This window comes from Chiloscyllium punctatum, chromosome X, assembly GCF_047496795.1.
Source record: "Chiloscyllium punctatum isolate Juve2018m chromosome X, sChiPun1.3, whole genome shotgun sequence".
Classification (NCBI taxonomy): domain Eukaryota; kingdom Metazoa; phylum Chordata; class Chondrichthyes; order Orectolobiformes; family Hemiscylliidae; genus Chiloscyllium; species Chiloscyllium punctatum.
Genome location: NC_092791.1, coordinates 31,455,520 through 31,482,238, shown reverse-complemented (window position 1 = coordinate 31,482,238; position 26,719 = coordinate 31,455,520). Strand labels below are relative to the sequence as shown.

Here is a 26,719-nt window from a genome sequence, read left to right as displayed (position 1 = left end):
TATCCAGACGTTTCATTACCTGGCTAGGTAACATCATCAGTGGTGACCTCCAAATGAAGCGAAGCTGTTGTCTCCTGCTTTCTATTTATATCTTTCTCCTGGATGGGGGTTCCTGGGATTTGTGGTGATGTCATTTCCTGTTCGTTTTCTGAGAGGTTGATAGATGGCATCTGGATCTATGTGCTTGTTTATGGCGTTGTGGTTGGAGTACCAGGAATTCTCTGGCATGTCTTTGCTTAGCCTGTCCCAGGATAGATGTGTTGTCCCAGTCGAAATTGTGTTTTTTTTTTCATCCGTGTGTAGGGCTATGAGGGAGAGGGGGGCGTGTTTTTTTGTGGCTAGCTGGTGTTCATGTATCCTGGTGTTCATGTATCATGTATTTGGTCAGTGTTTGTCGGTTTTCTGTATACGCAGGTTTGTAATTCTCCCTTGTCCTTTCTTTCTACTGTGATGTCCAGAAATGCGAAAACATCATGAAGCTAGTGGACCTGTGCCTCACCACCCACTTCACTTTCAACAACATAGTCTACAAACAAACCAACGGCACACCCATGGGATCTCCGCTATCAGGATTCATAGCAGAAGTGGTCATGCAAAGACTAGAACAAACAGCCCTACCAACCATCAAACCAAAAATCTGGGTCCGCTACATAGATGACACCTTTGTCATCATAAAACGAAACAAGATAAAAGAGACATTTAACATTATCAACAACACCCTCACAGGCATAAAGTTCACCAAGGAGGAAGAAACTGACAACAAACTCGCATTTCTGGACATCACAGTAGAAAGAAAGGACAAAGGAGAATTACAAACCTGCGTATACAGAAAACCGACAAACACTGACCAAATACTTAACTACACCAGCAACCATCCCAACACACATAAACAAAGCTGTATCAGAACACTATTCCAACGAGCCACCACACACTGCAGCACAGACGAACTTCGGAAAACAGAGGAGAACCACCTAGACAACGTATTCAAGAAGAACGGATACTCAAAACATACAGTGTGCAGATTCCTCAAGAACAAACCACATCAAGCAGACCAAACACAGCCAGAAACCCTTACCACCTTACCATACATCAAAGAAGTTTCAGAAATAACAGCCAGACTACTGAGACCCCTCGGAATCCTGGTAGCACATAAACCCACCAACACTCTCAAACAAAAACTAAAAAACTTAAAAGACCCAGGACATCCCATGGACAAAACCAACGTCATCTACAAAATTCCATGCAAGGACTGCCACAAACACTACGTAGGACAAACAGGAAGAAAGTTAGCCACCAGGATAAATGAACACCAGCTAGCCACAAAAAGACACGACCCCCCCCTCTCCCTCATAGCTCTACACATGGATGAAAAAAAACCCACCATTTCGACTGGGACAACACATCTATCCTGGGACAGACTAAGCAAAGACATGCCAGAGAATTCCTAGAGGCCTGGCACTCCAACCACAACGCCATAAACAAGCACATAGATCTAGATGCCATCTATCAACCCCTCAGAAAACGAACAGGAAATGACATCACCACAAATCCCAGGAACCCCATCCAGGAGAAAGATATAAATAGAAAGCAGGAGACAACAGCTTCGCTTCACTTGGAGGTCGCCACTGATGATGTTACCTAGCCAGGTAATGAAACGTCTGGATATCAAACCTACAGCTCAGCGAGCAAACCTACACCCCAGAACTATTTGTACTCAATAAATCCAGTGGTGTTATTCACCTTCCTGTTTTCAAATAAATTTCCGGCAACCATAGTCTACCACCACTGCCCTCTCAAGGTCATCACCCCAGCCACTACTAAGTCCCTGAATTCAGGTTGTTCTATTTACTAGCAATATGGTGGGATTAATTTTTAAAACTGTTGCTTTCATTATTTTAGGTCAATAATTTTCAATTGCGGAATGTGTTCAGCGCAAGTTAAATTATTTGTACAACTACCCTGAAAGTGGGGGGCCACACCACCCAGCCAGAGGGGCATATTTTTTTAAAAATCAGTTTATCCCCTTGCCAATGCAACCCAATAATAAAAGCTAACGTGTAAGGTGAACTAAAATCTTGTCAACCTGGTCTGCCCTTCATAGCTCAGGCAAAAATATTGTCGCATATTTTTTGAAGTTTGAGAGTTTTGTCTTTCCAAAGATGGCTTCCAAGTGAAATGGTCCCCAGATTTCAACATAGTTGATTGCGAAACATCTTGAACTTTTTCTAAGACATGGTAAGATAATAATGAATATATGACATGCAGTGTTTTCTCCAATTACCATGAGCATTTAGACCTGGTGGCCTCAGCTGTAGGGTTGCACTGGTCATATTCATGGGTTCAGCACTGAACAAGCAGCAATAGCTTCTACACCACTGGACTGGCAGTGGCCCACTCATGATTCCCCATCAAAAATTGTGGCTAAATGATATAATCTGATTTGGCAAGTCTTTTTTCTTAGTTTTAACTATGAAAGCGTCCTGTGGACACGGTCATCTGTCAATAAATTGTAGATTGATTTCCTGCTCTGGCACCAGCAGAGTTCGAGTCATTGGTTTTACGATGCCACCCTTAAACTCTGGTCTCACCTCAAAGTGGATTAGAATCTGAAAAAAGAAGACAAAATGCACCACCATGAAAAATTGTGAATGCTGGCAGATAATTGGAGATGCCAAGACTGAGATTGGTGATTTTTTTCTTTAGGTAAGCAAGGAATATGGAGCAAAGGCAAGTAAATCAAGTTGAGTTAGGTCGAGACCATCCATCACCTAGCTGAGTTGTGGAGCAGGCTGAAGGAGCTGAATGACCACCGAGGGTTATCGATAAAACCATCATCTAGAAATAATTTAACAAGTTAGCAGCTAATGCAAATCTTACAGATACTACTGAGTCAGCTAGTGCTATTAACTATTCCACTTGCAACTATTAAGTATCATGGCCAGAAAACAATAAACCCATTTTCTACTGTGCCCAGCAAAGCCTAAATTCTCCAACTTACTCGAGCCAGTGCTAGGTAGATCTCTAACTCTGCAATTCTTCTTCCAATGCAGCTCCTCTTCCCAAATCCAAATGGGATGGATGCATAGGGATGAAAACTCTGATCCTTGTGAAGCCATCGTTTGGGCTGAAAGCAGTCAGGATTGGGGAAAACCTCCTTATCTCGTGAGGTTGCATAGTGGCACAGCGTAATCAGAGTCTGTTTCAAAGAGTGAAGACCATTCAGAATCATCAAGGCACCGTCAGAACAATGATCACCTGTCAAAACACATGGCCACCACAAGTGTGCAGCAGTATTTCCATGCTGTATACCTCAAATAGACACAAGTGGTGGGTCACATCTTCAAGATCCGTGAAAGAACAAAACTTTGTTGGATGCTTGTGAAAGACTTTTTAAAAATGAACCTGCAACCTAAAGGTGTTGGCTATGGTTGAATTTGCTGCTCAGTATAAGAATTACTTGTGAAATCTCATTTAATTTGCTATTTTATACAGACAGTCCTCATTTTAAGCTGCCTTATTCTGTGTTGGTCTGCTTTCACCTCACCAATACGATGAGTATGCTTCATATCAGGACTGCTGCTTCAGTGTTGTTTTACACAAGGTCAAATGTAGGATTACATAATGTAATAAGTGCCATTTTAGACCAGGCTCTCCTACTCCCTGGCTGTCTTCCACATTTCATCTCTCTCCTACTGACAGTCCCTCTCATTCCCTTCCTCCATCTCTACACCCCTATCTTAAGCCCTCACTCACAGCAAGGGTTCAGGAGAGGGAAGCAGTGATCTGGAAGATTGGCAGGTGGGAGAGAGAAGTCAAGAGCAGGAGGGGCAGGTGGGTAAATTGGTAATGGGATGCAAATAGAAAAAAATGAGCTTTTTTTGTATTTTAAGACTTATTTTTTTTTAAAAGTTACTTCATTTACGAATTTAGGAATTCAAGAATTTATTTCAACTTTCACTTTGTTTTTTTTTCTGACGAGAAAGGTCCTATAGGACTTAACTGCAACTTTTACATTGGTAAAATCTGATTCACTTGACGTTATTGCAGTTTTTAGGAATGGTGCAACAAAATTAAGTGACGATTTACTGCACTATTTCATGTCATCATTGAGATCTTAAAGGGATTTGATAAGTAAACAATTATTACATTTAAGATTATGAAAGAGATTAGTAGGGTAGATACTGAAATGTTTTCACTTGATTGGGAGAGTCCAAATCAAATTGGGCATAAAATGTAACCTAATTGCTAATAAATCCAATAGAGAGAGGGAGGGAAAAGTTTTGGGAGGAAATTCCAGGGTTTAGGGAGGAAATTCCAGTGCTTTGGCAGATGGGACTCCCTTTACCCTCTGGATTATAAAACAAATCTTACAAATCTCTATGCTGCTTACGTTTTTGGGAATAATATATTCTCCAATTTGGATATCTTTATCTGGAATCACACGAGCGTTACCTGGGATTACAGGATAAAGCCTAAAAAAGGTGGAAAAATAACACATTACATGCATGGTTTAGTCAGAATTCCCTCATGTAGTCCTGATGTCATTGGCTATTTTTCTCACCTGTGTGTTTTGCTTCTTATGATGGATGTCTGCGCATGAGTTGAATACTTGATCTGCTTTTGACCAGTGTTGGCATCAGGCACTGCTCACTTGAAGAACAGTTCCCTTTATCTACACCATTGATGCACCTCTGCTCCAACCTCAGGACAGTGCCCTGATTGCCATTTGCCCACTGCCCATACGGGCCATGCCAAAAGGTAGTAACATTTCTCAAAAGCTCCCAACAAATACAAGCTCATTCTCTCCAGATGAAAGGTAAATGAGCTTTCATTGTTTCCCATTGGGTGCTGACTGCCATTAATTTTTGATAAGTTGCCATTCCTTCATTAAAGGAAAATAAAAAAGTTTGCATTTGGTTTTCAGATCAGAATTTGTGCAGACACAAATTCTTGGGTGCAACAGTAGAAATGCCAGACAGAGGATGAACCATATCAAGGAGACACCCACATTGACAAGGTAACAAAATGTATTCTTTAACCTCACCTTAGTACTTCCTTCACAACAGCTTTCATGAGGGACATCTTTGCCACATCATTGGCTGAGGGGATGGGCTTATCTCCAACTATCTCTTTGATTTCTTGGAGTAGGTCTGTCTGAACATCTGGGTGCCTGGACAACTCATATAGTGTCCATGACATTGTGCTGGAAATCTACAGGAAAGACAGAGAGAGAGGAAGAGAGAGAGAGAGAGAGAGGGAGGGAATATGAAGTAATGTGAAACTGGTGCTGAAAGGAAGATGAACCATCTAGTGTAGCAATGAATGATGCAGGTAAGAATATCAACTCTCAGTGTCTGCTTTTAGTTCTCAAATAGTATTAGAAATGTGCTAAATATCCTTAGGCTTACATAAGAAACTATTTACCAATCTCTCCACCCCCCCCCCCCCCCCACCTCGCTCAAATGATTGGCAGAGGACAGGATTTGGGTGTGATATTTCTGTAGTGGAATAACCTGCCATCACTGACATTGACAGAATAATATTTGTTCAGGTGGACAATGAGCATTTCATCCAATCCAGCAGGTTCCCAGTTGGTGAGCTCTGATAAAATTACCCCTGATGAGTTTTACAGAGTTTGAACACCACAAGAACGAATATTGATAAGCACTTACCGTGTCTACACCAGCGAGTAACAATTCTGTGACATTGCCATAAATAGCTTTCTTGGGGAGATTCTGTGAGGACAGAAAGTAGGTCAGGTATTTCCCCTCAATTGGCTCCCTTTTCGCTACTTTCTGTTGAATTTCAGCCATCCTTCGGTCTATGTGTCCTTTAGCTGCAAAATAGTTGCAACATGTGGATAAGGCTATGGAGAACAGCACTTTATCGAACTAGCACTGACCAGTGAATCTCTACTGGAAGAGCAACCCGGAGGAACACAACGCTGCTCCTGGCACAATCTAATGTTCGAGCAATGAGAGGTACAGATACAGTTGATGGTAGTTGTCTTTTTCCTTAAAATGGGGTATTTCAAGACTAGGGGGCACATATTTAAGGTGAGAAGAGAGGTGAGAAGAGAGATTTAAAGGAGACATAAGGGGCAATTTTTTTTTTACATAGAGGTGAGTCGAATGTGGAATGAACTTCCTGAGGAAGTGGTGGATGCGGGTACAATTACAATGTCTAAAAGACATTTGGATGCATACACGAATAGGAAAGGTTTGGAGGGATATGGACCAGGAGCAGCCAGGTGGGACTAGTTCAATTTAGGATTATGTTCAGCATGACTTGGACGTGCCAGTGTTGGAGTGGGGTTATATTCAGCATGGACTGGTTGGCCCGAAGGATCTGTTTCTGTGCTGGGTAACTCTGTGACTCCATAAGTGGAATTGTACGTAAACCCTTCCAGAGGAAGTGTCTGATTTTGGTATAGCAGAGTGGTGTTATTTTCAAACCTAATCCCTTCTCACATGAAAAAAAGCATAGGACCTTCTAATCTCATTCGGAGGGAATAACAGGACCAGGAAACCCAACACCAGCATATTAGCACCAGATTTTGCTTGGTTTTCAGGTGATTGGTAAAAGATCTTGGGGGAGGGAGATGAGTTTTTTTTTTAAAACACTGAGCTTTTGTAATCTCCTCTAGTGTAAATTGTATGTTTATTACTCTGCTTCACCATTTTCCTTTGTGCCTGCTGCTATGGAACTGACATGACCTCCCCTGCCCTTTTTCTCTCTCACTCTATCTAACATCTTCATTGCCCAAGGCTTGGTAAATCAAAGTTTGTGCCAATAACATCACTCCCGGTTAAGACAAGGAGGCAGGCTTCAAGAACTTTCTCAGCTGATAAAAGGATTGAACCCATGCTTTTGGCGTTATTTCGCACTATGCTCTTGCTAACTGACCCCTTCCCACTCCCAATTGTAAAGAGCTAATTATAGCTTTCATACTGTATTCACATTCACTGGAGGAGGAAAAGTAATTGAGGGGTTCCCCTGATTAGGCAGCATCAGAGACTCCCAACCATCTGTAACACGTGACACAGTCCGAGACTTTCTACTTCCAGTTACTTTGGAGACAGTGCTTGCAGGGACTTTTTCTTTTAAAAAAGAACAGGAAACGATCACTGGGTCATGCCACAGACCACATGCTGCTTCCATTATGAGTACCTGTCTGCCAAGACTGTCAAGGGCACCATCACCCTGAGCTATGGGAGCCTGCCAGGCTGCCACTGGAGCCATTTAGATGTATAAAAACAGGACACAGACACTGAGGTAGGTTTTTATTTTTAGTTGGGCAGCGAATGATAGGCACTGGATTCAAAATGGTGTTAGCTTTAAAACAGGCAGTTTCCTTACCCTTTCACTTATTCCTTTTATATTCTCTCTTTTCAAGTACTGACCGAATTTAATGTGAGTTAATTTTTCAGTCTGATGCTTGTGTTGAAGCACGATCAACGTCCCTCCTACATCCTTGCCTGCTTCCTCATCTCCAGTTGAACTGTGTACCAACTCCATTGCTACCTCAACAAAACATCTTAAATTACCAAAAGAAAACATGTAATCCCAGCAGGCAATGAATTTGCACCAGGGTTTTGGGTAGATTTTACGTAGAAACTTTGGCATCGCCATGGTGAGGAGTGTCATTTGAAACATGGTGTTAATCGACTGGATAAAATCTTCTGTTTCCATGGGAACATCAGACTTGAGGCAGCCAATCCGTGTCTCAAACAGCACTGAAGAGATACCTGAAAAAGTAGCAAAATTGAACAGAGATTACTACTTTGAAAGTTAAAAACTAGCTCGTAATCTCAATATTATTTTATTGTAGATATAATCCTCAGTAACCTGTAAGCTCTCCCAAAACTCCCACATCTGACAAGAAGAGCATATCACTGTACTAAAGGCCATTTTTGCTCCTTCACAATCTACAGACCCAGAAAATAGCACTGTCTTATTCCTCTACAAAACACTGCTAAATTAATAGTTATGGCTTATATTTTAAGTTTAATCAAGGGATATATCTCAATAAAACATATAATCAAAAAAGAACCCACTCTACTCACTACTGCAGACTTAATTTAGATAAATGTGAGGTGCTGCATTTTGGAAAAGCAAATCTTAGCAGGACTTATATACTTAATGGTAAGGTCCTGGGAGGTTGCTGAACAAGAGACCTTGGAGCGTAGGTCCGTAGCTCCTTGAAAGTGGAGTCACAGGTAGATAGGATAGTGAATAAGGCGTTTGGTATAGAACATAGAACATAGAAAAATACAGCGCAGTACAGGCCCTTTGGCCCTCGATGTTGCGCCGACTGAAGCCTACCTAACCTACACTAGCCCAATAACCTCCATATGCTTATCCAATGCCCGCTTAAATGATCATAAAGAGGGAGAGTCCACCACTGATACTGGCAGGGCATTCCATGAACTCACAACCCGCTGAGTAAAGAATCTACCCCTAACATCTGTCCTATACCAACCTCCCCTTAATTTAAAGCTGTGTCCCCTAGTAACAGCTGACTCCATACGCGGAAAAAGGTCCTCATTGTCAACCCTATCTAAACCCCTAATCATCTTGTACACCTCTATCAAATTGCCCCTAAACCTTCTTTTCTCCAATGAGAACAGCCCCAAGTGCCTCAGCCTTTCCTCATACAATCTTCCTACCATGCCAGGCAACATCCTGGTAAACCTCCTCTGCACCTGTTCCAGTGCCTCCACATCCTTCCTATAGTATGGCGACCAGAACTGTACACAATACTCCAGATAAGGCCGCACCAGAGTCTGATACAACTGCAACATGACCTCAGGACTCCGGAACTCAATTCCTCTACCAATAAAGCCCAGTACGCCATATGCCTTCTTCACAGCACTATTTACCTGGGTGGCAACTTTCAGAGATCTGTGTACATGGACACCAAGATCCCTCTGCTCATCGACACTACCAAGTAGCCTACCATTAGCCCAGTAATCCATCTTCTTATTACTCCTACCAAAGTGAATGACTTCACACTTAGCTACATTGAACTCCATTTGCCACCTTTCTGCCCAGCTCTGCAACTTATCTATATCCCGCTGTAACCTGCCACATCCTTCTTCGCTGTCCACCACTCCACCGACTTTTGTATCATCCGCAAACTTGCTCACCCAGCCTTCAAGCCCCTCCTCCAGGTCATTTATAAAACAGATCCTTGTGGAACACCGCTAATAACTGCACTCCAAGATGAACCTTTACCATCAACTACTACCCTCTGTCTCCTTCCAGCCAGCCAATTCCTAATCCAAATCTCCAACTCACCCTCAATGCCATACCTCCGTATTTTTTGCAGTAGCCTACCATGGGGTACCTTATCGAACGCCTTGCTAAAATCCATATACACCACATCTACTGCTATACCCTCGTCCACTTCCTTGGTCACCTTCTCGAAGAACTCAATAAGGTTTGTGAGGCATGACCTGCCCTTCACAAAACCATGCTGACTATCCTTGATCACATTATTCCTATCCAGATGTTCATAAATCCTATCCCTTACAATTCTCTCTAAGACTTTGCCCACAACAGAAGTGAGACTCACTGGCCTATAGTTACTAGGGCTGTCCCTACTCCCCTTCTTGAACAAGGGGACCACATTTGCTACCCTCCAGTCTTCTGGCACTATTCCTGTAGACAACGACGACATAAAAATCAAGGCCAATGGCTCCGCTATCTCCTCCCTTGCCTCCCATAGGATCCTAGGATAAATGCCATCAGGCCCAGGGGACTTATTTATTTTCACCCTTTCCAGTATTCCCTGGACCTCTTCCCTACATACCTCAAGCCATCCATTCTAATCACTTGTGACTCAATATTCACATCAGCAACAATGTCCTGTTCCTGAGTAAATACTGACGAAAAGTATTGATTTAGTGTCTCTCCAATCTCCTCTGCCTCCACGCACAACTTCCCACTACTATCCTTGACTGGACCGATACCTACCCTAGCCATCCTTTTATTCCTAACATACCTATAGAAAGCCTTAGGGTTTTCCCTAATCCTACCAACCAAGGACTGCACGCTTTTATAGAGAAAAAAAAACCTTCCCAGGTAAGCTAGCGCAACACCAGCTTCCGGGTCTGCTAGGCACTTAAAAAAAACTTTAAATTTTAACCGTTAAAAAAAACAATAACTGGACTATACCGCGACTTAAAATAAACACCATCAGGCAGCCGTTACCTGCTCCGTCGAGAAAGTATGCTTTCCTTTATTGGTCAGAGTATTGAGTACATGAGATGAGAGGTCATGTTGTGGCTGTACAGGACATTGGTTAGGCCACTGTTGGAATATTGTGTGCAATTCTGGTCTCCTTCCTATCGGAAAGATGTTGTGAAACTTGAAAGGGTTCACAAAAGATTTACAAGGATGTTACCAGGGTTGGAGGATTTGAGCTACAGGGAGAGGCTGAACAGGCTGGGGCTGTTGTGCCTGGAGCGTCTGAGGCTGAGGGGTGACCTTATAGAGGTTTACAAAATCATGAGGGGCATGGATAGGATAAATAGACAAAGTCTTTTCTCTGGGATGGGGGAGTCTAGAACTAGAGGGCATAGGTTTAGGGTGAGAGGGGACAGATATAAAAGAGACCTACGGGGCAACGTTTTCACACAGAGGGTGGTGTGTGTATAGAATGAGCTGCCAGAGGAAGTGGTGAAGGCTGGTACAATTGTAACATTTAAAAGGCATCTGGATGGGTATATGAATAGGAAGGGTTTGGAGGGATATGGGCCGAGTGCTGGCAGGTGGGACTAGATTGGGTTGGGATATCTGGGTCGGCATGGACGGGTAGGACCGAAGGGTCGGTTTCCGTGCTGTGCATCTCTATGACTCTATTATTTGGGGCTGATATGTTTAAAACATTATTCTGTTCATCCTGGGACCTGAACTTAGCCACAACTGAGAGAAGGCCTTTGTATTTTGTTCCACTTTCAGGAATGTGAATTTCCTGAGCTGTTCCCTGCTGCTTCAGCCCATTAATTCTTGGGTCCACAGGCCAACTCAACATTTCAACAAATTAATGTTTTATCCCACACCCATGCTGACCTCCGTGTCCTTGTTCTCCATCACTATTTCAGTAAACCGAAGAACAATAGAAAAGTTATAGCACAGAAAGAGGCTATTCAGTCAGCATCTATGCCAGCTGAATAAACTAGCTGCCCATCCTAATCAAACTTTTCAGCCCCTGGTCTTTAGCCTAGCTGGTTACAGCATTTCAGGTGCAGATCCCGGTTCCTTTTAAATGAGCAGAATCTAACTGACTTTTTGCCTCAACCACCAGACTAGCAAATTTGAGACAGTGACCATGCTCTGGGTGAAAATGTTTTTCCTTGTGTCCTACTAATTCTTTTACCAATCATTGTAAATCTGTATTCCATGGCAATTGACCTCTCTGCTAGGAGAAACAGGTCTTCCCTGTTCAATGTATCCAAGCCCCTCATTATTTTGTACATTTTAAGCCACTCCTCAGCCTACTCTTCTAAGAAAAACAAACCTCACCTCTCTAATCTTTCTTCATACCTACAATTTTCAAAACCAGGCGACTTTCTTGTAAATCTCCTCTGCACTCTCTCCAGAGCAATAATAACCTTCCAGAACTGTTCACAAAACTCCAGTTGTGGCCTAACCAGTGTTTTATAATACTCCAGCATTACATCCCTGCTGTTATATTTGATACCTTGCCCAGTGCAGGAAAACATCCAACATGCCTTCTTTACCACTTTATTTACCTGGCCTGCCAATTCCTTTAGCCCTCTCAATACCTACCTGTTTATTATGTATTCCTTTCCTTTGTGTATCTCCCCTAATGCATTAACTCACACTTCTCTGGATTGAATATCATTTGCCACTTTTCCTCACACTCAACTATTGATATCTTTCTGCAATTGACAGCGATCTTCTCGACTACTATCAACTACCCAGCCAACTTGTATTGTCTACAAATTTCCCAATCATGCCTCCCACATTTAAGTCTTAATCACGAACACACATCACAATCAGCAAGGGACCCAGCACTGATCCCTATGAAACATGACTGAAAAACACTTATCATTCACAAAAATAGCTGTTGACTGTGTCCTTTGTTTCCTGTCACTGAGCTAATTTTGAATCCAACTTGCCATTTTCCCTGTATCCCATGGGCTTTAATTTCTCTGAACAGGGCGCAAGGCAGGAATTTGTCAAATGCCTTACTAAATTCCATACAGACAGCATCCATCACACTACCCTCATCAATCCTCCTTGTTGCTGTCTCAAAAAATTCAATTAAGTTAGTAAGACATGACCTTCCCTTAAATTCATGCTGACTATCGCTGATCAATCCACACCTTCAAGGTAACAGTTAATCCTTTCTCTCAATATTGATTCTAGTAATTTGCCCACTACTCACATCAGACTGACAGGCCTACAAGTATTTGGCATAAACCTCATAAGCCTTTTGAATACTGGTACAATATTTACAAGCCACCACTCCTTTGCTGCCTCACCTGTATACGATGAAGATTGGAAAATGATTTTCAAAGCATCTGCTATTTTCTCCCTGGCTTCCAATAAACAGTTCAGGATTGAATTTATCTGGTCCTGGTGATTTATCCATCTTTAAGGAGGTCAGATCTTTTAGTACTTTTCATTGTGCTTATTTTATCCAATATTTCACACCCCTCCTCTTTAACTAGATTTTCTGTATCATCCCTCTCCTTTGTGAAGACAGAGACAAAATACTCATTTAGAACCCTCCCCACATCTTCTGCAGCTATGCACAAGTTACCATATACATCTCTGATACGGTCAACCCTTTCCTTAGTTGTTCCATTGCTCATCATGTACTGATCAAACATCTTTGGGTTGTCCTTAATTTTAACAGCCTTTTTTTTCGTATCATTGCTTTCCTAATTTCCTTTTTCATTTCCCACCAGTACTTTCAATACTTACTAAGCTTCCTTCAGCATTACTTTATTTGATGTTGTCTTAAGCTCTATTTGTCTCCTTTACCTTACCCTGCACGATTCCAGATGACCGAGGGTTCCAGATTTGGCTGTACTACCCTTTTTGTTTGTGGGGACATGTCTACACTGTACCCAAAAAATCTTGCTTATAAATGCGTCCCACTGATTTGCGACTGACTCTCCTTCAAATAGTTGTAATCAGTCCACTTTTCGCTGATCATCTCAGCTTTGTAAAATTTGTCTTCCCCCAATTTAGAACTTTTACTGCTGCTCCATCTCTGTCCCTCTCCATAATGATGCTCGATCCAACTGCATTATGGTCACCCACTGCTACTTCAACCACTTGGCCAACTTAGTTTCCTAACACTAGATTTAAAATTGTGACCTCTCTCATTGGGCTTTATTACATGCTGACTAAACAAAAAATCTCTTGAATGCGGTTGAAGTATTTTGTCCCCTCTGTGCATTTCATGCTGTTCATATCCCAGTTGATATTTTGGTAGTTAAAGTTCCACACTATTATTGCCCGACTGTTTTTTACACTCAAATTACCAACATAATTTTCTGATGAACTTTCCTGATGAAGGGCTTTTGTCCGAAACGTCGATTTTTCCTGCTCCTCAGATGCTGCCTGCTCTGCTGTGCTTTTCCAACACCACTCTAATCTCCAGCATCTGCAGTCCCCACTTCTGCCTTACCTACATATTTGGTAGAAACAAGGAATTCAGATGCTGCAATCCAGAGTCTAGATTAGAGTGGTGCTGGAAAAGCACAGCAGGTCAGGCAGCATCCGAAGAGCAGGAAAATCGACGTATCAGGCAAAAGCCCTTCATCAGGAATAGAGGCAGGGTGCCTGCAGAGTGGAGAGATAAATGAGAGGGGGGTGGGGGTGGGGAGAAAGTAGTATAGAGTACAATAGGTGAATGGGGGTGGGGATGAATGTGATAGGTCAGAGAGGAGGGTGGAGCGGATAGGTGGGAAGGGAGATTGGCAGGTAGGACAAGTCATGGGGACAGTGCTGAGCTGGAAGGTTGGAGCTGGGGTGAGGTGGGGGAAGAGGAAATGAGGAAACTGGTGAAATCCACATTGATGCCGTGGGGTTGAAGTGTTCCGAGGCAAAAGATGAGGCGTTCTTCCTCAGGCGTTAGGTGGTGAGGGAGTAGCGGTGGAGGAGGCCCAGGACCTCCATGTCCTCGGCAGAGTGGGAGGGGGAGTTGAAATGTTGGGCCACAGTGCGGTGGGGTTGATTGGTGCGGGTGTCCCAGAGATGTTCCCTAAAGCACTCTGCTACGAGGCATCCAGTTTCCCCAATGTAGAGGAGACCGCATTGAGAGCAACAGATACAATAAATGATATTGGTGGATGTGCAGGTAAAACTTTGATGGATGTGGAAGGCGGGTGCCAAGGTGGGAGGGTGGGTTGTAGGGGGGCGAGGACCTGACCAGGTAGTCACTGAGGGAACGGTCTTTGAGCAAAGCGGAAATGGGTGGGGAGGGAAATATATCCCTGGTGGTGGGGTCTGTTTGGAGGTGGTAGAAATGTCGTCGGATGATGTGATTGATGCGAAGGTTGGTAGGGTGGAAGGTGAGCACCAGGGGGTGCTCTGTCCTTGTTACGGTTGGAGGGGTGGGGTTGGAGGGCGGAGGTGTGGGATGTGGGCGAGATGCGTTGGAGGGCATCTTTAACCACGTGGCAAGATAAATTGCGGTCTCTAAAGAAGGAGGCCATCTGATGTGTTCTGTGGTGAAAATGGTCCTCCTGGGAGCAGATACGGCAGAGGCGGAGGAATTGGGAATACGGGATGGCATTTTTGCAAGAGATAGGGTGGGAAGAGGTGTAATCCAGGTAGCTGTGGGAGTCGGTGGGTTTGTAAAAAATGTCAGTGTCAAGTCGGTCATCATTAATGGAGATGGAGAGGTCCAGGAAGGGGAGCGAGGTATCAGAGATAGTCCAGGTAAATTTAAGGTCAGGGTGGAATGTGTTGGTGGAGTTGATGACTTGCTCAACCTCCTCGCGGGAGCACGAGGTGGTACCAATGCAGTCATCAATGTAGCGGTGGAAGAGGTGGGGAGTGGTGCCAGTGTAGCTATGGAAGATGGACTGTTCTACGTAGCCAACAAAGTGACAGGCATAGCTGGGGCCCATATGGGTGCCCCTTTGGACTGGAGGAAGTGGGAGGATTCGAAGGAGAAATTGTTAAGGGTGAGGACCAGTTCAGCCAAACGAATGAGAGTGTCAGTGGAAGGGTACTGTTGGGGATGTTGGGAGAGGAAGAAACGGAGTGCTTGGACGTCCTGGTCATGGCGGATGGAGGTGTACAGGGATTGGTTATCCATGGTGAAGATAAGGCGTTGGGGGCTGGGGAAACGGAAGTCTTGGAGGAGGTGGAGGGCGTGGGTGGTGTCTCAAATGTATGTGGGGAGTTCCTGGACCGGGGGGGGGATAGGACAGTGTCGAGGTACATGGAGATGAGTTCGGTGGGGCAGGAGCATGCTGAGACAATGGGTCGGCCAGGGTGGTCAGGCTTGTGGATCTTGGGAAGGAGGTAGAATCGGACAGTGCGGGGTTCCCAGACAATGAGGTTGGAAGCTGTGGGTGGGAGATCTCCTGAGGAGATGAGGTTCTGTGTGGTCTGGGAGTTGACGGTTTGGTGATGGGGGGTGGGGTCATGGTCGAGAGGGCAGTAGGAGGAGGTGTCTTCGAGTTGGCGTCTGGCTTCCGCGGTGTTGAGGTCAATGCACTAAACTACCGCTGCACCCCCTTTATCTGCTGGCTTGATGGTGAGGTTGGGACTGGAGCAGAGGGAGTGGAGGGCTGCGCGTTGTGAGGGAGAGGGGTTGGAGTGGGGGTGGGGTAGACAAGTTGAGGCAGTTAATATCTCAGCGGCAGTTGGAAATGAAGAGATCGAGGGGAGGTAATAGGCCAGCGCGGGGTGTCCAGGTGGATGCAGTGTGTTGGAGGCGGGCAAAGGGGTCCTCGGAAGGTGGGCGGGAGTCCTGACTGTAAAAGTAAGCACAGAGGCGGACACGGCAGAAAAAGTGTTCTATGTCACGCTGTGTATTAAATTCATTGATGCGTGGATGGAGGGGGATAAAGGTGAGGCCTTTGCTGAGGACTGATCGTTTGTCCTCAGTGAGGGGGAGGTCAGGGGGAATGGTGAAAACTCGGCAGGGCTGGGAGCTAGGACCTGGTGTAGGTGTGGAGCTGGGAGTGGGGGCGGAGCCTGTAACGAGTGGGTGTGGTGGTAGGGGGAATGGGGGTAGAGTCATGAGCAGGGGTGGTGTTCCCCTCAGGGTTCTGGGGGGCAGGGATGGTGACAGTGGGATCTGTGGGGGGCGGGTCAGCAGAATGCAGGTGAGTGGCATTGGTGGGGGCGGACATCGTGGAGAACATGGCAGTGGGAGGGGTGACACATATTTGCTGTTCTAACTCTCCCCTAGTATTTGGGAGCCTATAGTACACATCTAACAGCATGTGCCCTTTTTGTGTTTCTGAACTCAACCCACACAGCCTCATTTGATGTTTCATTTAATATATCAACCCTTCATTCATCTGGAATTAATTCTTTAATCGAAAATTTTACAGCTCACCTTTTGTATCCCCGTTCTCTATCCTGTCTGAAAACTCTAAATCCAGGGATTTGAGCAGCCATTATTGCCTCTTTTATGCAGGTTCCATTATGTGATATCATGTTATGCATGCTCTCAGTTCATTTGCTTTATTCACTATACTCTTCACATGTACAGAGATACTGTGTATCTTTTAATGCTGCCAAGTCTCTGTGTTGTACATTGTTTAACCTCTGCCTTCTCATCTCTCAGGCACTTTAATGCTTTTGGGACTCCATAATAAGATCATCACCTCTGCCTCTATTTGTTAGGTGCCATTGATGATTCTGCTCATGTAATTTATACCATCTTCATCCCAAACTTTTGTCAATTTACTTCATTCACTATCACCCCATTTTGCCTCTCACCATCGTCCCTTGTCATTTAATGTTTTGACTTTCCGCTGTCCAATAAAACTTCCCTTTTTTTCTTTCTACCTATTCTCCATCATTCGCTGCCTTTCTGCTTGCTTAAAAATATTTTACATGATAATGACCAGATGATCAGTTTCAGTAATGTTAGTTCAGGTACAAGAGGTGTGATTAGAGTCATAGAGATGTACAGCATTTATGTAAATGACAAAAAGTAGAGGACCCAGCACCGATCCTTGTTTTCCTACAATTCCTAAGATGTAGTTCATTGACAAGGACTGATTAGGGATAATCAACATGGTTTTGTGCATGGGAAATCATGTCTCACAAACTTGATTGAGTTTTTTGAGGAAGTAACAAAGAGGATTGATGAGGGCAGAGCAGTAGATGTGATCTATATGGACTTCAGTAAGGTGTTCGACAAGGTTCCCTATGGGAGACTGATTAGCAAGGTTAGATCTCATGGAATGCAGGGAGAACTAGCCATTTGGATACAGAACTGGCTCAAAGGTAGAAGACAGAGGGTGGTGGTGGAGGGTTGCTTTTCAGACTGGGGTCCTGTGACCAGTGGAGTGCCTAAGGATCGGTGCTGGGTCCTCTACTTTTTGTCATATACATAAATGATTTGGATGTGAGCATAAGAGGTACAGTTAGTAAGTTTGCAGATGACACCAAAATTGGAAGTGTAGTGGACAGCGAAGAGGGTTACCTCAGATTACAAGAACCTTTACCAGATAGACCGACCAATGGGCTGAGAAATGGCAAATGGAGTTTAATTCAGATAAATGCGAGGTGCTGCATTTTGGGAAAGCAAATCTTAGCAGGACTTACACACTTAATGGTGAGGTTCCAGGGAGTGTTGCTAAACAAAGAGACCTTGGAGTGCAGGTTCATAGCTCCTTGAAAGTGGAGTTGCAGGTAGATAGGATAGTGAAGGCAGGATTTGGTATGCTTTCCTTTATTGGTCAGATCAGAATATTGAGTACAGGAGTTGGGATGTCATGTTGCAGTTGTACAGGACATTGATTAGGCCACTGTTGGAATATTGCGTACAATTCTGGTCTCCTTCCTATCGGAAAGATGTTGTGAAACTTGAAAGTGTTCAGAAAAGATTTACAAGGATGTTGCCAGGGTTGGAGGATTTGAGCTATAGGGAGAGGCTGAACAGGCTGGGGCTGTTTTCCCTGGAGTGTCGGAGGCTGAGGGGTGACCTTATAGAGGTTTACAAAATTATGAGGGGCATGGATAGGGTAAATAGGCAAAGTCTTTTCCCTGGGGTCGGGGAGTCCAGAACTAGAGGGCATAGGTTTAGGGTGAGAGGGTAAAGACATAAAAGAGACCTAAGGGGCAACATTTTCACACAGAGGGTGGTACGTGTATGGAATGAGCTGCCAGAGGAAGTGATGGAGGCTGGTACATTTGCAACATTTAAGAGGCATTTGGATGGATATATGAATAGGAAGGGTTTGGAGGGATATGGGCCGGGTGCTGGCAGGTGGGACTAGATTGGGTTGGGATATCTGGTTGGCATGGACAGGTTGGACCGAAGGGTCTGTTTCCATGCTGTACATCTCTATGACTGTATGACTAGAACACCTAGTTATTGTCAAATGAACAGGAGTTTCTGTCAGAGGAAATGATAACGTAACAGCTGATGGAAAGCCCACAGGATTGGGAGCATTGCTGTTTTCTACTCTGTCCAGATGTATTCTCCAGTGAATTAATTGAGAACCATATTAATGGGTGTAAAAGGACATATGGGTCTATTGAGAGGATTGAGCGGCACGGTGACTTGGTGGTTAACACTGCTGCCTCACAGCGCCAGGGACCCAGGTTCAATTTCAGCTCTGGAAGACTGTGTAGAGTTTACACATTCTCCCTATATCTGCATGGGATTCTGTCAGGAGCTCTGGTTTCCTCCCACAGTTCAAAGATGTGCAAGTTAGGTGGATTGGCCATGGAATATGTAGGGTGGGATGCTGTTTGTAGGGGCACTGTAGATTTGATGGGCTGAATGGCCTGCTTCCACACTAGGGATTCAGTGATTTCCACCCTTTTGTCCTTTTCCCCCTCTTTCTATAAGTAGCCTGACCTTCTAATCCAAACTTGTAAAACTCTTCTGCCAGATCCTTCACCAGGACCTGGTCATTCTTGGTCTGTTGGTGCCGGAGCCTGTGGATCAGGTCAGTGACGACTTCATTAAGGACACCACCGTATGCCTCCACTTCCTTTGGTTTCAACAGGTGTTTGCTGAGCATGCTGCGGAGTCTCTGCCACTCCTCTCCTTCCCTGCAAGAAAGAAAGCCCTTAACACCGCAGAATTAACAGCAATGCCCAAACAACTCACTGTTCACAAGGTCAGAAGGTCTCAAAGTGTCTTTATATACATTAACTATCACTATCTTTTGCAGGGTAAGAGATCACTGACAGTTTGATAGAGTCAGGTCAACAGGAGAGAGGCCATTTGACTCATTCCACCTGTGCTAATGCTAACTTTTCAAATGAGCCTGTCTAATCTAATTCCTTTTTCCCTGCTCTTCCACTGCATTGTTTTTATGTTCTTCCTTTCAAATACTTATCTAATTCACTTTGAAGTGGTATTAAAATAGGAAAGGAAAAGAACTGCATTTTTTTACATTCCCTCTCACAACCTCCAGGCATGCTTTACAGTCAGTTAAGTATTTTTGAAGTTGCTGTTGTTATGGAAGACAGCTTGTAACTAATTTGCATCCAAGTAACTCTCACAAACAGCAGTGTGATAATGATCAAATCATCTAATTTAGTGATGATGGTTGAAGGATACATGTTGGCCAGGATACTGAGGAGAATTCCCCTGCTGTTCTTGAAAATGGGGGCCGTGGGATTTTATTAACCTTCCTGCGAGGGTCAGTTGGATTTTGGTTCAATGTCGCATGTAAAAGGCAAATTAACTGATGCTGGGTTACATGCAAAGGGAGCAGGCATTGGAGGTGGGACAATAACAAGTGTTATCAATGATCTGATCTCTTCCCAAGTTGAGCACTGCTCCCTGTTGGAAGAGTGAGGTTGGTTAATTGGTCATTTATCCTGCAGGTCTATCCCTTATGATAAAGCATTCAATATACAACTAATATGGGGTTCTTGTGGTGCAGTGGCAGTGTCCTTACCTCTGGACCAGGACTTCCGGGTTAAAGTACCGCCTGCTCAAAAGGTGGGTAATAATATCTCTGAACAGGTGCTTAGAAAATATCTGTACAACTGACAGCCTCTGTGGAAAAAATGTCTTTGATACTAACCCAACATTTATCTGGTGATGACAGCAGTAAAACAAAGTTTGATGTCAAGTTAAAATCCTGATGTAAAACTTGCCCATCCTCTATTCCTTTCTCCCTTATACAATTAGCCACCTTCACCTTAAATGCAGCTGTGCAATTCAGTTCAATTATTTCTTATGACAGCAATTTTGACATTCCTATCACTGTCTAGGAAAAGACATTTCTCTTGGATTCCCCCAATATTTATTCATGACGATCTCATATTTGTGATCCCTGGTCTGGCCTTCACCACAGGTGGTGGCTTTTTTCTCGCTTGTCTACAATCAGTCTTTTCACCACCTGATTCCCCAAAAGCATGTCCACTATCTACAAGGTGCAGGTCATGAGCATGACGGAATACCTCCCACTTGCATAGATGGGTGTAGCTCCAACAGCACTCTCAAGAAGCTTAACACGTGACAAAGCAGCCCCCTTGATTGGACCACATCCACAAATATTCACTCCCTCCATCACCGACGCTCAATAGCAGCAGTGTGTATCACCTGGAAGATGTACTGCTGCAACTCACCAAGGCTTTTTTGACACTGTCTTTCAAACCCACTACCTCCACAATCGAAAACAAAAGCAGCAGATGCATGGGAACACCAATATCTGCAAATTCCCCTCCTAATGCGACACATCATCCTGACTTGGAAATATATCACTATTCCTTCAGTGTCACTGGGTCAAAATCCTGGAACGCCTTCTCTCACAGTATGACATCCCATGGACTACAGCAGTTCAATAAGGCAGTTAACTGAAGAAGGGCTCATGCCCAAAACGTCGATTCTCCTGCTCCTTGGATGCTGCCTGCCCTGCTGCGCTTTTCCAGCAACACATTTTCAGCTCTGATCTCCAGCGTCTGCAGTCCTCACTTTCTCCTAGTTAACGATCATGTTCTTGAAAGCAATTAGTAATGAGCAATAAATGCTGTCCCACCCAGCAATGTTTTCATCCTGCAAATTAATCTTTTATAAAGTGATTGCTGATTTTTCCTGTTGAGGGAAGTGGAACCTGTATTTTGGAGCTATGCTGCAAGTGCAGAGCTCAATTTGGAAGCCTTATTATTCGGCCCTTAAACCTATCGACTGAGGGGCAGAATCAGCAGGCATGCGAGTTATTCATTCTTTTTGCCTATAACTGCATCCATTGTGCTTCTGTTTTTACCATAAAGCTTTTGGCAAAGGACTGAAAGCAACACACAAATTAATCACGACTAAGGAAGAAAATCACCAACTGTCTCTGGGTCATGTGATTGTCAATAGATCCATGGAAGTGTTAAAAATCTGCAGGACTGGCCAGGAATCAGCAGCCGTAGTGACTCTATATGATCACTATCACCCATGTATTCCGCAGTATTCCTTTCCCAAGGACTAAGTACTGTAGATGTGTGGGAGCCAGTGAACCTTGGTTTTGATTGATCAAGAGATTATTATTTCAGTAGCTCTTACACTCTCAGTGTTGTACAGTCAAGATTTAAAGGGTCAAATTGGCTTCCTCATGTTCCTATGTTGAAGTCAATCAGCTTTGATCAATGGCGAGCAATGTCTTCCTACCATCATTTGCATTTAAACTATAGTGACTATCATGTAGGTCAATGTGGCAGTCATTTATGCACAGCAAGATCCCACAACACAGAAGGATAAGCAGTGATGTCTGTTCAATATGGAATGTTGGCCAGGATACCATGAAAATTCCTTCTTGTTCTTCAAATTGTGCCAGGAAATCTGAACCAATGAAACATACTTCTGTGAAGCAACCTGAGATGTTAAATTAAAACACTATATAATTAATAGTTGTTATTGTTCTATTTAATGTCTCATCCAAGTAGTTGAAAAGTCACATTCTCCAGCTAACAGTTGCATTTGATGGCTGTTTCACAAGAAAACTACACACACAAGTTTCGTTTGCGCCTGCTGTAACCTCAGAGTTGATTTGGTTCTACTCACGCTGTGAGGAGCCCATAAGCATGTCCTCTATATTGTCTGTAATCTTTCCAAGATGATAAATCAGAACGGATTGGAAGGGTCCCTTCCTGCCGCAAGACTTGTTCGATTAATGATGGATCTGCAATATGTACTGTCAGGATAGGCCCGAAATGTGCCTTCCACACAGGGCCATACTTTGCCTTCCCCTCCAGCTAACAAGCAAAAACATAAAGCAGGTGAAGACATTGGCAATATAATCCTTTCACCCTTCAGATCCCAGTTCAATGAGAGTCAGCAGGTCAAGGGGCATTGATGGAAGTATCAAATATTAATATTTTTAAAAGCAAAATACTGTGGATGCTGGAGATCTGAAATATAATGAAGTTTTTTTCCTGGAGCATTGGCGGCTGAGGGGTGACCTTATAGAGGTTTATAAAATCACGAGGGGCATTGATAGGGTGAATAGGTCTTTTTCCCCAGGGCAGGGGTGTCCAAAACTAGAGGGCGTAGGTTTAAGGTGAGAGGGGAAAGCCATAAAAGGGATCTAAGGGGCGCCTTTTTCATGCAGAAGGTGGTGTGTGTATGGATTGAGCTGCCAGAGGAAGTTGTGGAGGCTGGTATAATCACAACATTTAAAAGGCATCTGGATGGGTAAATAGGAAGGGTTTAGAGGGATGTGGGCCAAATGCTGGCAAATGGGACGAGATTAATTTAGGATATCTGGTTGGTCTGGATGAGTTGGACCGAAGGGTCTGTTTCCCTGCTGTTCAACTCAATGACTGTATGCTGGAGAAACTCAGCAGGTCTGGCAGCATCTGGGGTTAGAGAATCAGAGTTAATATTATGAGTCTGATATGACTCATTTCCAGAACTGGAAGGAGCTGGAAAATTGTGTTTCCTTTTATTCTGTTGAGAAAAGGAGAGGAGGAACAAATGGAACACAGTGTTCCACTCAGTGGCCAGAACAAGAGGCAAACAAAGTGTTAATAATAGTAGAGGAGCAACATAGGTGGGGAATAGATATTAATGCTAGATGTTAATAGCAGAAAATAGATTGCTATTCTGAGAGCAAATCCATGCAAACAAGACACTTGTTCATGAGAAATAGGTGTAATCAAAGTGGAGGACGTGTTCATGCTCAAGTTGAGGGGGTGGGGAAGTGAGAACAAGGGGAATCCTACCATTATTCTGGAGGAGGAGAAGGAGTGAGGGCAAAGTGTGCAAACTGGAGCAGACAAGGCTGAGGGCCCTGTTAACAACAGTGGGTAGAATCCTCCGTTGAGGAAAGAGGAGGGGAAGTTGGAATCTCCCCTGCACAGAATGACATGTAAATTCAGTTTCTTTTGATTATTTTTGGAAAGTAAATGACAATGGACTGTAATGATTGATATTCAAACATATTTTACTTCAAAAATTGTACCATTATTAAAACAGCAGATGATAATGAAGAAAAACATTTTTAAATGCACTGTAAAGTTTGCTAAGATTACTAATATTAAATTTCTGCCTCTATTTAACTTTTTAAAAGGAAATCATATACAGGAATTCTCATCCTTTACACAAGTGTGCAGGTTAGGTGGTTTGGCTGTGCTAAATTGCCCATAGTGTCCAGGTAGTTGCAGGCTGGATGGATTAGCCATGGGAAATGCAGGGTTACAGGAAAAGGATAAGGGATTGGGCCTGGGTGAGATGCTCTTCAGAGGTTGGTATGGACTCGATGGGCCAAATGGCCTGCTTCCGCATTGTAAGGATTCTATGAAATTCCAATGTTCATAGTATGACTATTCAGTGCTGGCACTACAATTAGATTCCAGATTTTCAAATGACTTATTGCAGAATTTCATACCTGTAGCTCATGTAACCTGGCCAGTCCTTTCTTGAAAAACAGATCATGTGCAAACCGCACAGCACTAGGACCCGGCATCTCAGACATAGTTCTCAAGCTCTCTGTCTCTTGTTTCTTGGACAAGGCCGATTTCATCATTTCGGAAACGTATCTGCAATACACAGGGAATCGGTTGACCATCTTTAGGACCAATGACATTTGTAATCGTTCTGGAAATAAAGCAGTGCAATCCTCCTCACCTTCATTCAGATGCTCTTTATATGGCTACAGCACTGACTGCTCAACCAAGCTTGGAGGCGGGAAAACGTCCTTGACTGACAGAGTATATGACCAGTAGGAGATCGAGATGGATATAAATGACCCAACCAACCAATCAGGAGTGACAAACAAGTTTGGTCGATCGGATGCTTTTGCCAGCTATTTAAAAGGACAATCCCAATTTCAGGGTGAAGTAGTGATTGAGACCTGTGTACAAAGCGATTGGGATCAAGGAAATGTATATAAGAGACAAAATACCAGAGGAAAAAGAAAACATGAGATGTGTACAATTTCGTTTATTTTAAATTTAAGAATAAAAGATTTCCTAACTTGAAAACAAATAGCACCCGAAAGGAGTTTTCACAAGTTATGGGGAGAAGGTGTGAACGGAAAGTGTGCTAACCTTTCGGAGTTGGCAAAGCAACAAGCAGGACTCACAAATCTAAAATGATGTTACGCTGCTTGACCCTCAATATGCATCATGAAGCTTGTTAGCTCTGTGTTAAACTTCTAGCCAGTTCATCGAGAGTTTTCGACTTCGCCAGACTTTGTAACCGTGAAAACATGACCAAGCGTTGACCATGAACCATTACCGGAGCAACTGAATTGGGAAATTAGTGTGTCAAAGAGGGAAAACTGTCGGACACCATTCCAGACTGCCATAATGCAGATATTTGGCCAGATGCTCGCTAGTCTGATGGGGACCTGGCCTTCCCTGCGACTAAATTAAGAGTCCAACCATATTCGTGACTGTAAAGGCAGAAAGAAGCGTTAAGCTGGTCGAATTTCAAGAAATCGCAAAGTAGAATAACAGCTTTAATTCTGGAATCGATCATAAGGCAGACAAGGAAAGATGTGAGCTGGATCATTAGAGGAAAATGTGAAGGGCACTTAGAGACCTCAAAACAGTCAATACGGAGTGTATATCCGAGTGACCGTCTTATCTATCAGTGTTTTGGACTTTTTCATCTTGCAGTGGTTTGCTCCTGGTCACAGTCGGTATTCAGTTGGACAGGGTGCACAGAAGCATTAACAGCGCTCGGGCAATGTGACAAATGGAAAACTACAACTTGAATTCATTCGATTGCATAGGGTCTTGCAACATGCAGTGGGATAATGTCCCATGAAAGTAGTACACAGATTTCAACAGAATCCTTTCACCCTGTACCCAGTTTCCAAATCAGTAAATTATGATATCAGTGTTTTTTTTCCAAATTATCCCACCTCTTCAAAGTGGCCAGTCCAGAGTTCAAATTTCATTTTCGGCGTCTGGAGGGGGGAAAGAGGAACACCTCTTGCAGCCTTCCACCATAAATACGGATGGCGTGCAGTGCAAAAACTGGCTTTTGTGGAGTAAAGGTAGAAAAGGGGGCTTCAGCTGCTCGGGCTGCAGGAGAGGTTGAATTCTGTGCAAACCGATTGCTAGAAATCTTTCCGTTTTCTCACTCCGCGCTATTTAGCAGAGCTAGAGGACAGTCACGAGGCTGAAAATGGAATACTGTATATGGAAATAATACCGCTTACATTTATGTAGCACCTTTAAACTAATGGTTATGGTGGATTGGCCGCTCTAAATTGCCCATAGTGTCCAGAGATGTGTAGGCGAGGTGGGTAAGCCATTGGAAATGCAGGGTTACAGGGATGGAGTGTGTCTGGATGGGATGCTCTTAGGAGCAGCGATTGTGAACTCAATGGGCCGAATCGCCTGTTTCCAAACTGTAGGGATTCTGTTCTAATGGAATATTCCAAGTTGTTTCACATGCAGATATAAAAGAAAAGCTAGTTTGGAAAATAATGGCCAGTTTCAACAATGGGAAGCCGGGGACAGTGAAAGAGGAAGAATTGTTGTGGTCACTAGGAGATTAATGCATCTATCAAACATTACTTTGCTATGTGAAAACACTATAAGAAAGACATGTATTTTTGGAACCCCTTTAATAACCTCAGGACATTTCAAAGTACTTTAGAACTAATGAAACACTTATGAAGTGTAATCACTGTTGTAACACAGGAACAGTGGTCAATGTCCACAATAAGCTCCAACATGAATATGATCATGAACTGGAGAATCTCTTTTCAGTGATTTTGATTGAGAGAGATAAATATTGGCTAGGACACCTGGGATAACTCCACCATCATTTAAACAGTGCCATCTGACCTTTTCTATCCACCTAAAAGGGTAGACAGGGCCCTGGTTTCACACTTCATCTCAAAGTCAGTCCAGTGCTCCTTTCGAGCATCACTTTGGATTTTGTGTTCAGATCTCTGGGGTACAACCTGAATCCATGACTGTCTAATTCCGAGATGAGGGTGTTAGCCCCCCCCCCCCGAGCCACAGTTCAGTTTCTAGGCTTATGTTACATCCTACAAGTCACATCTTGAAGACAGACGTTTTTCAAAAAACTTTTAGCTGTAAGTATAGAAATATCGTCTCAGCACTG

At 43.6% G+C, this 26,719-nt stretch overlaps 1 protein-coding gene across 2 annotated transcripts; it reads right to left on the bottom strand.

Annotated features, from left to right (window-relative positions):
* Nucleotides 1–1,697: 1,697 nt before the first annotated feature.
* cyp27b1 (cytochrome P450, family 27, subfamily B, polypeptide 1) lies at nucleotides 1,698–24,280 on the bottom strand. 2 transcript variants are annotated; one of them, XM_072567366.1, is made up of 10 exons: nucleotides 24,260–24,280; nucleotides 24,021–24,171; nucleotides 22,196–22,386; nucleotides 19,046–19,242; nucleotides 7,548–7,748; nucleotides 5,673–5,836; nucleotides 5,045–5,211; nucleotides 4,391–4,472; nucleotides 2,999–3,196; nucleotides 1,698–2,606 (listed from the first exon to the last, which is right to left on the bottom strand). In XM_072567366.1, the coding sequence occupies exons 2-10, from the start codon at nucleotides 24,156–24,158 to the stop codon at nucleotides 2,493–2,495; spliced, it is 1,452 nt and encodes a 483-aa protein (XP_072423467.1). In that variant the 5' UTR covers nucleotides 24,159–24,171; nucleotides 24,260–24,280; the 3' UTR covers nucleotides 1,698–2,492. The 2 variants fall into 2 exon arrangements, with proteins under 2 accessions (XP_072423467.1, XP_072423466.1); XM_072567365.1 differs by lacking the exon at nucleotides 24,260–24,280 and having other exon boundaries at nucleotides 24,021–24,212.
* Nucleotides 24,281–26,719: the final 2,439 nt, after the last annotated feature.

Excerpts from the sequence above, each read along its gene's own strand:
- cyp27b1 (XM_072567365.1), bottom strand. The coding sequence starts at position 24,200 with ATGGTCAACCGATTCCCTGTGTATTGCAGATACGTTTCCGAAATGATG. Across the intron at positions 22,387-24,020 it reads CCAGGTTACATGAGCTACAG|CTGGAGGGGAAGGCAAAGTA; the intron begins GTATGAAATTCT and ends TTTGCTTGTTAG. Across the intron at positions 3,197-4,390 it reads AATATATTATTCCCAAAAAC|ACTCTGATTACGCTGTGCCA; the intron begins GTAAGCAGCATA and ends TCTTTGAAACAG.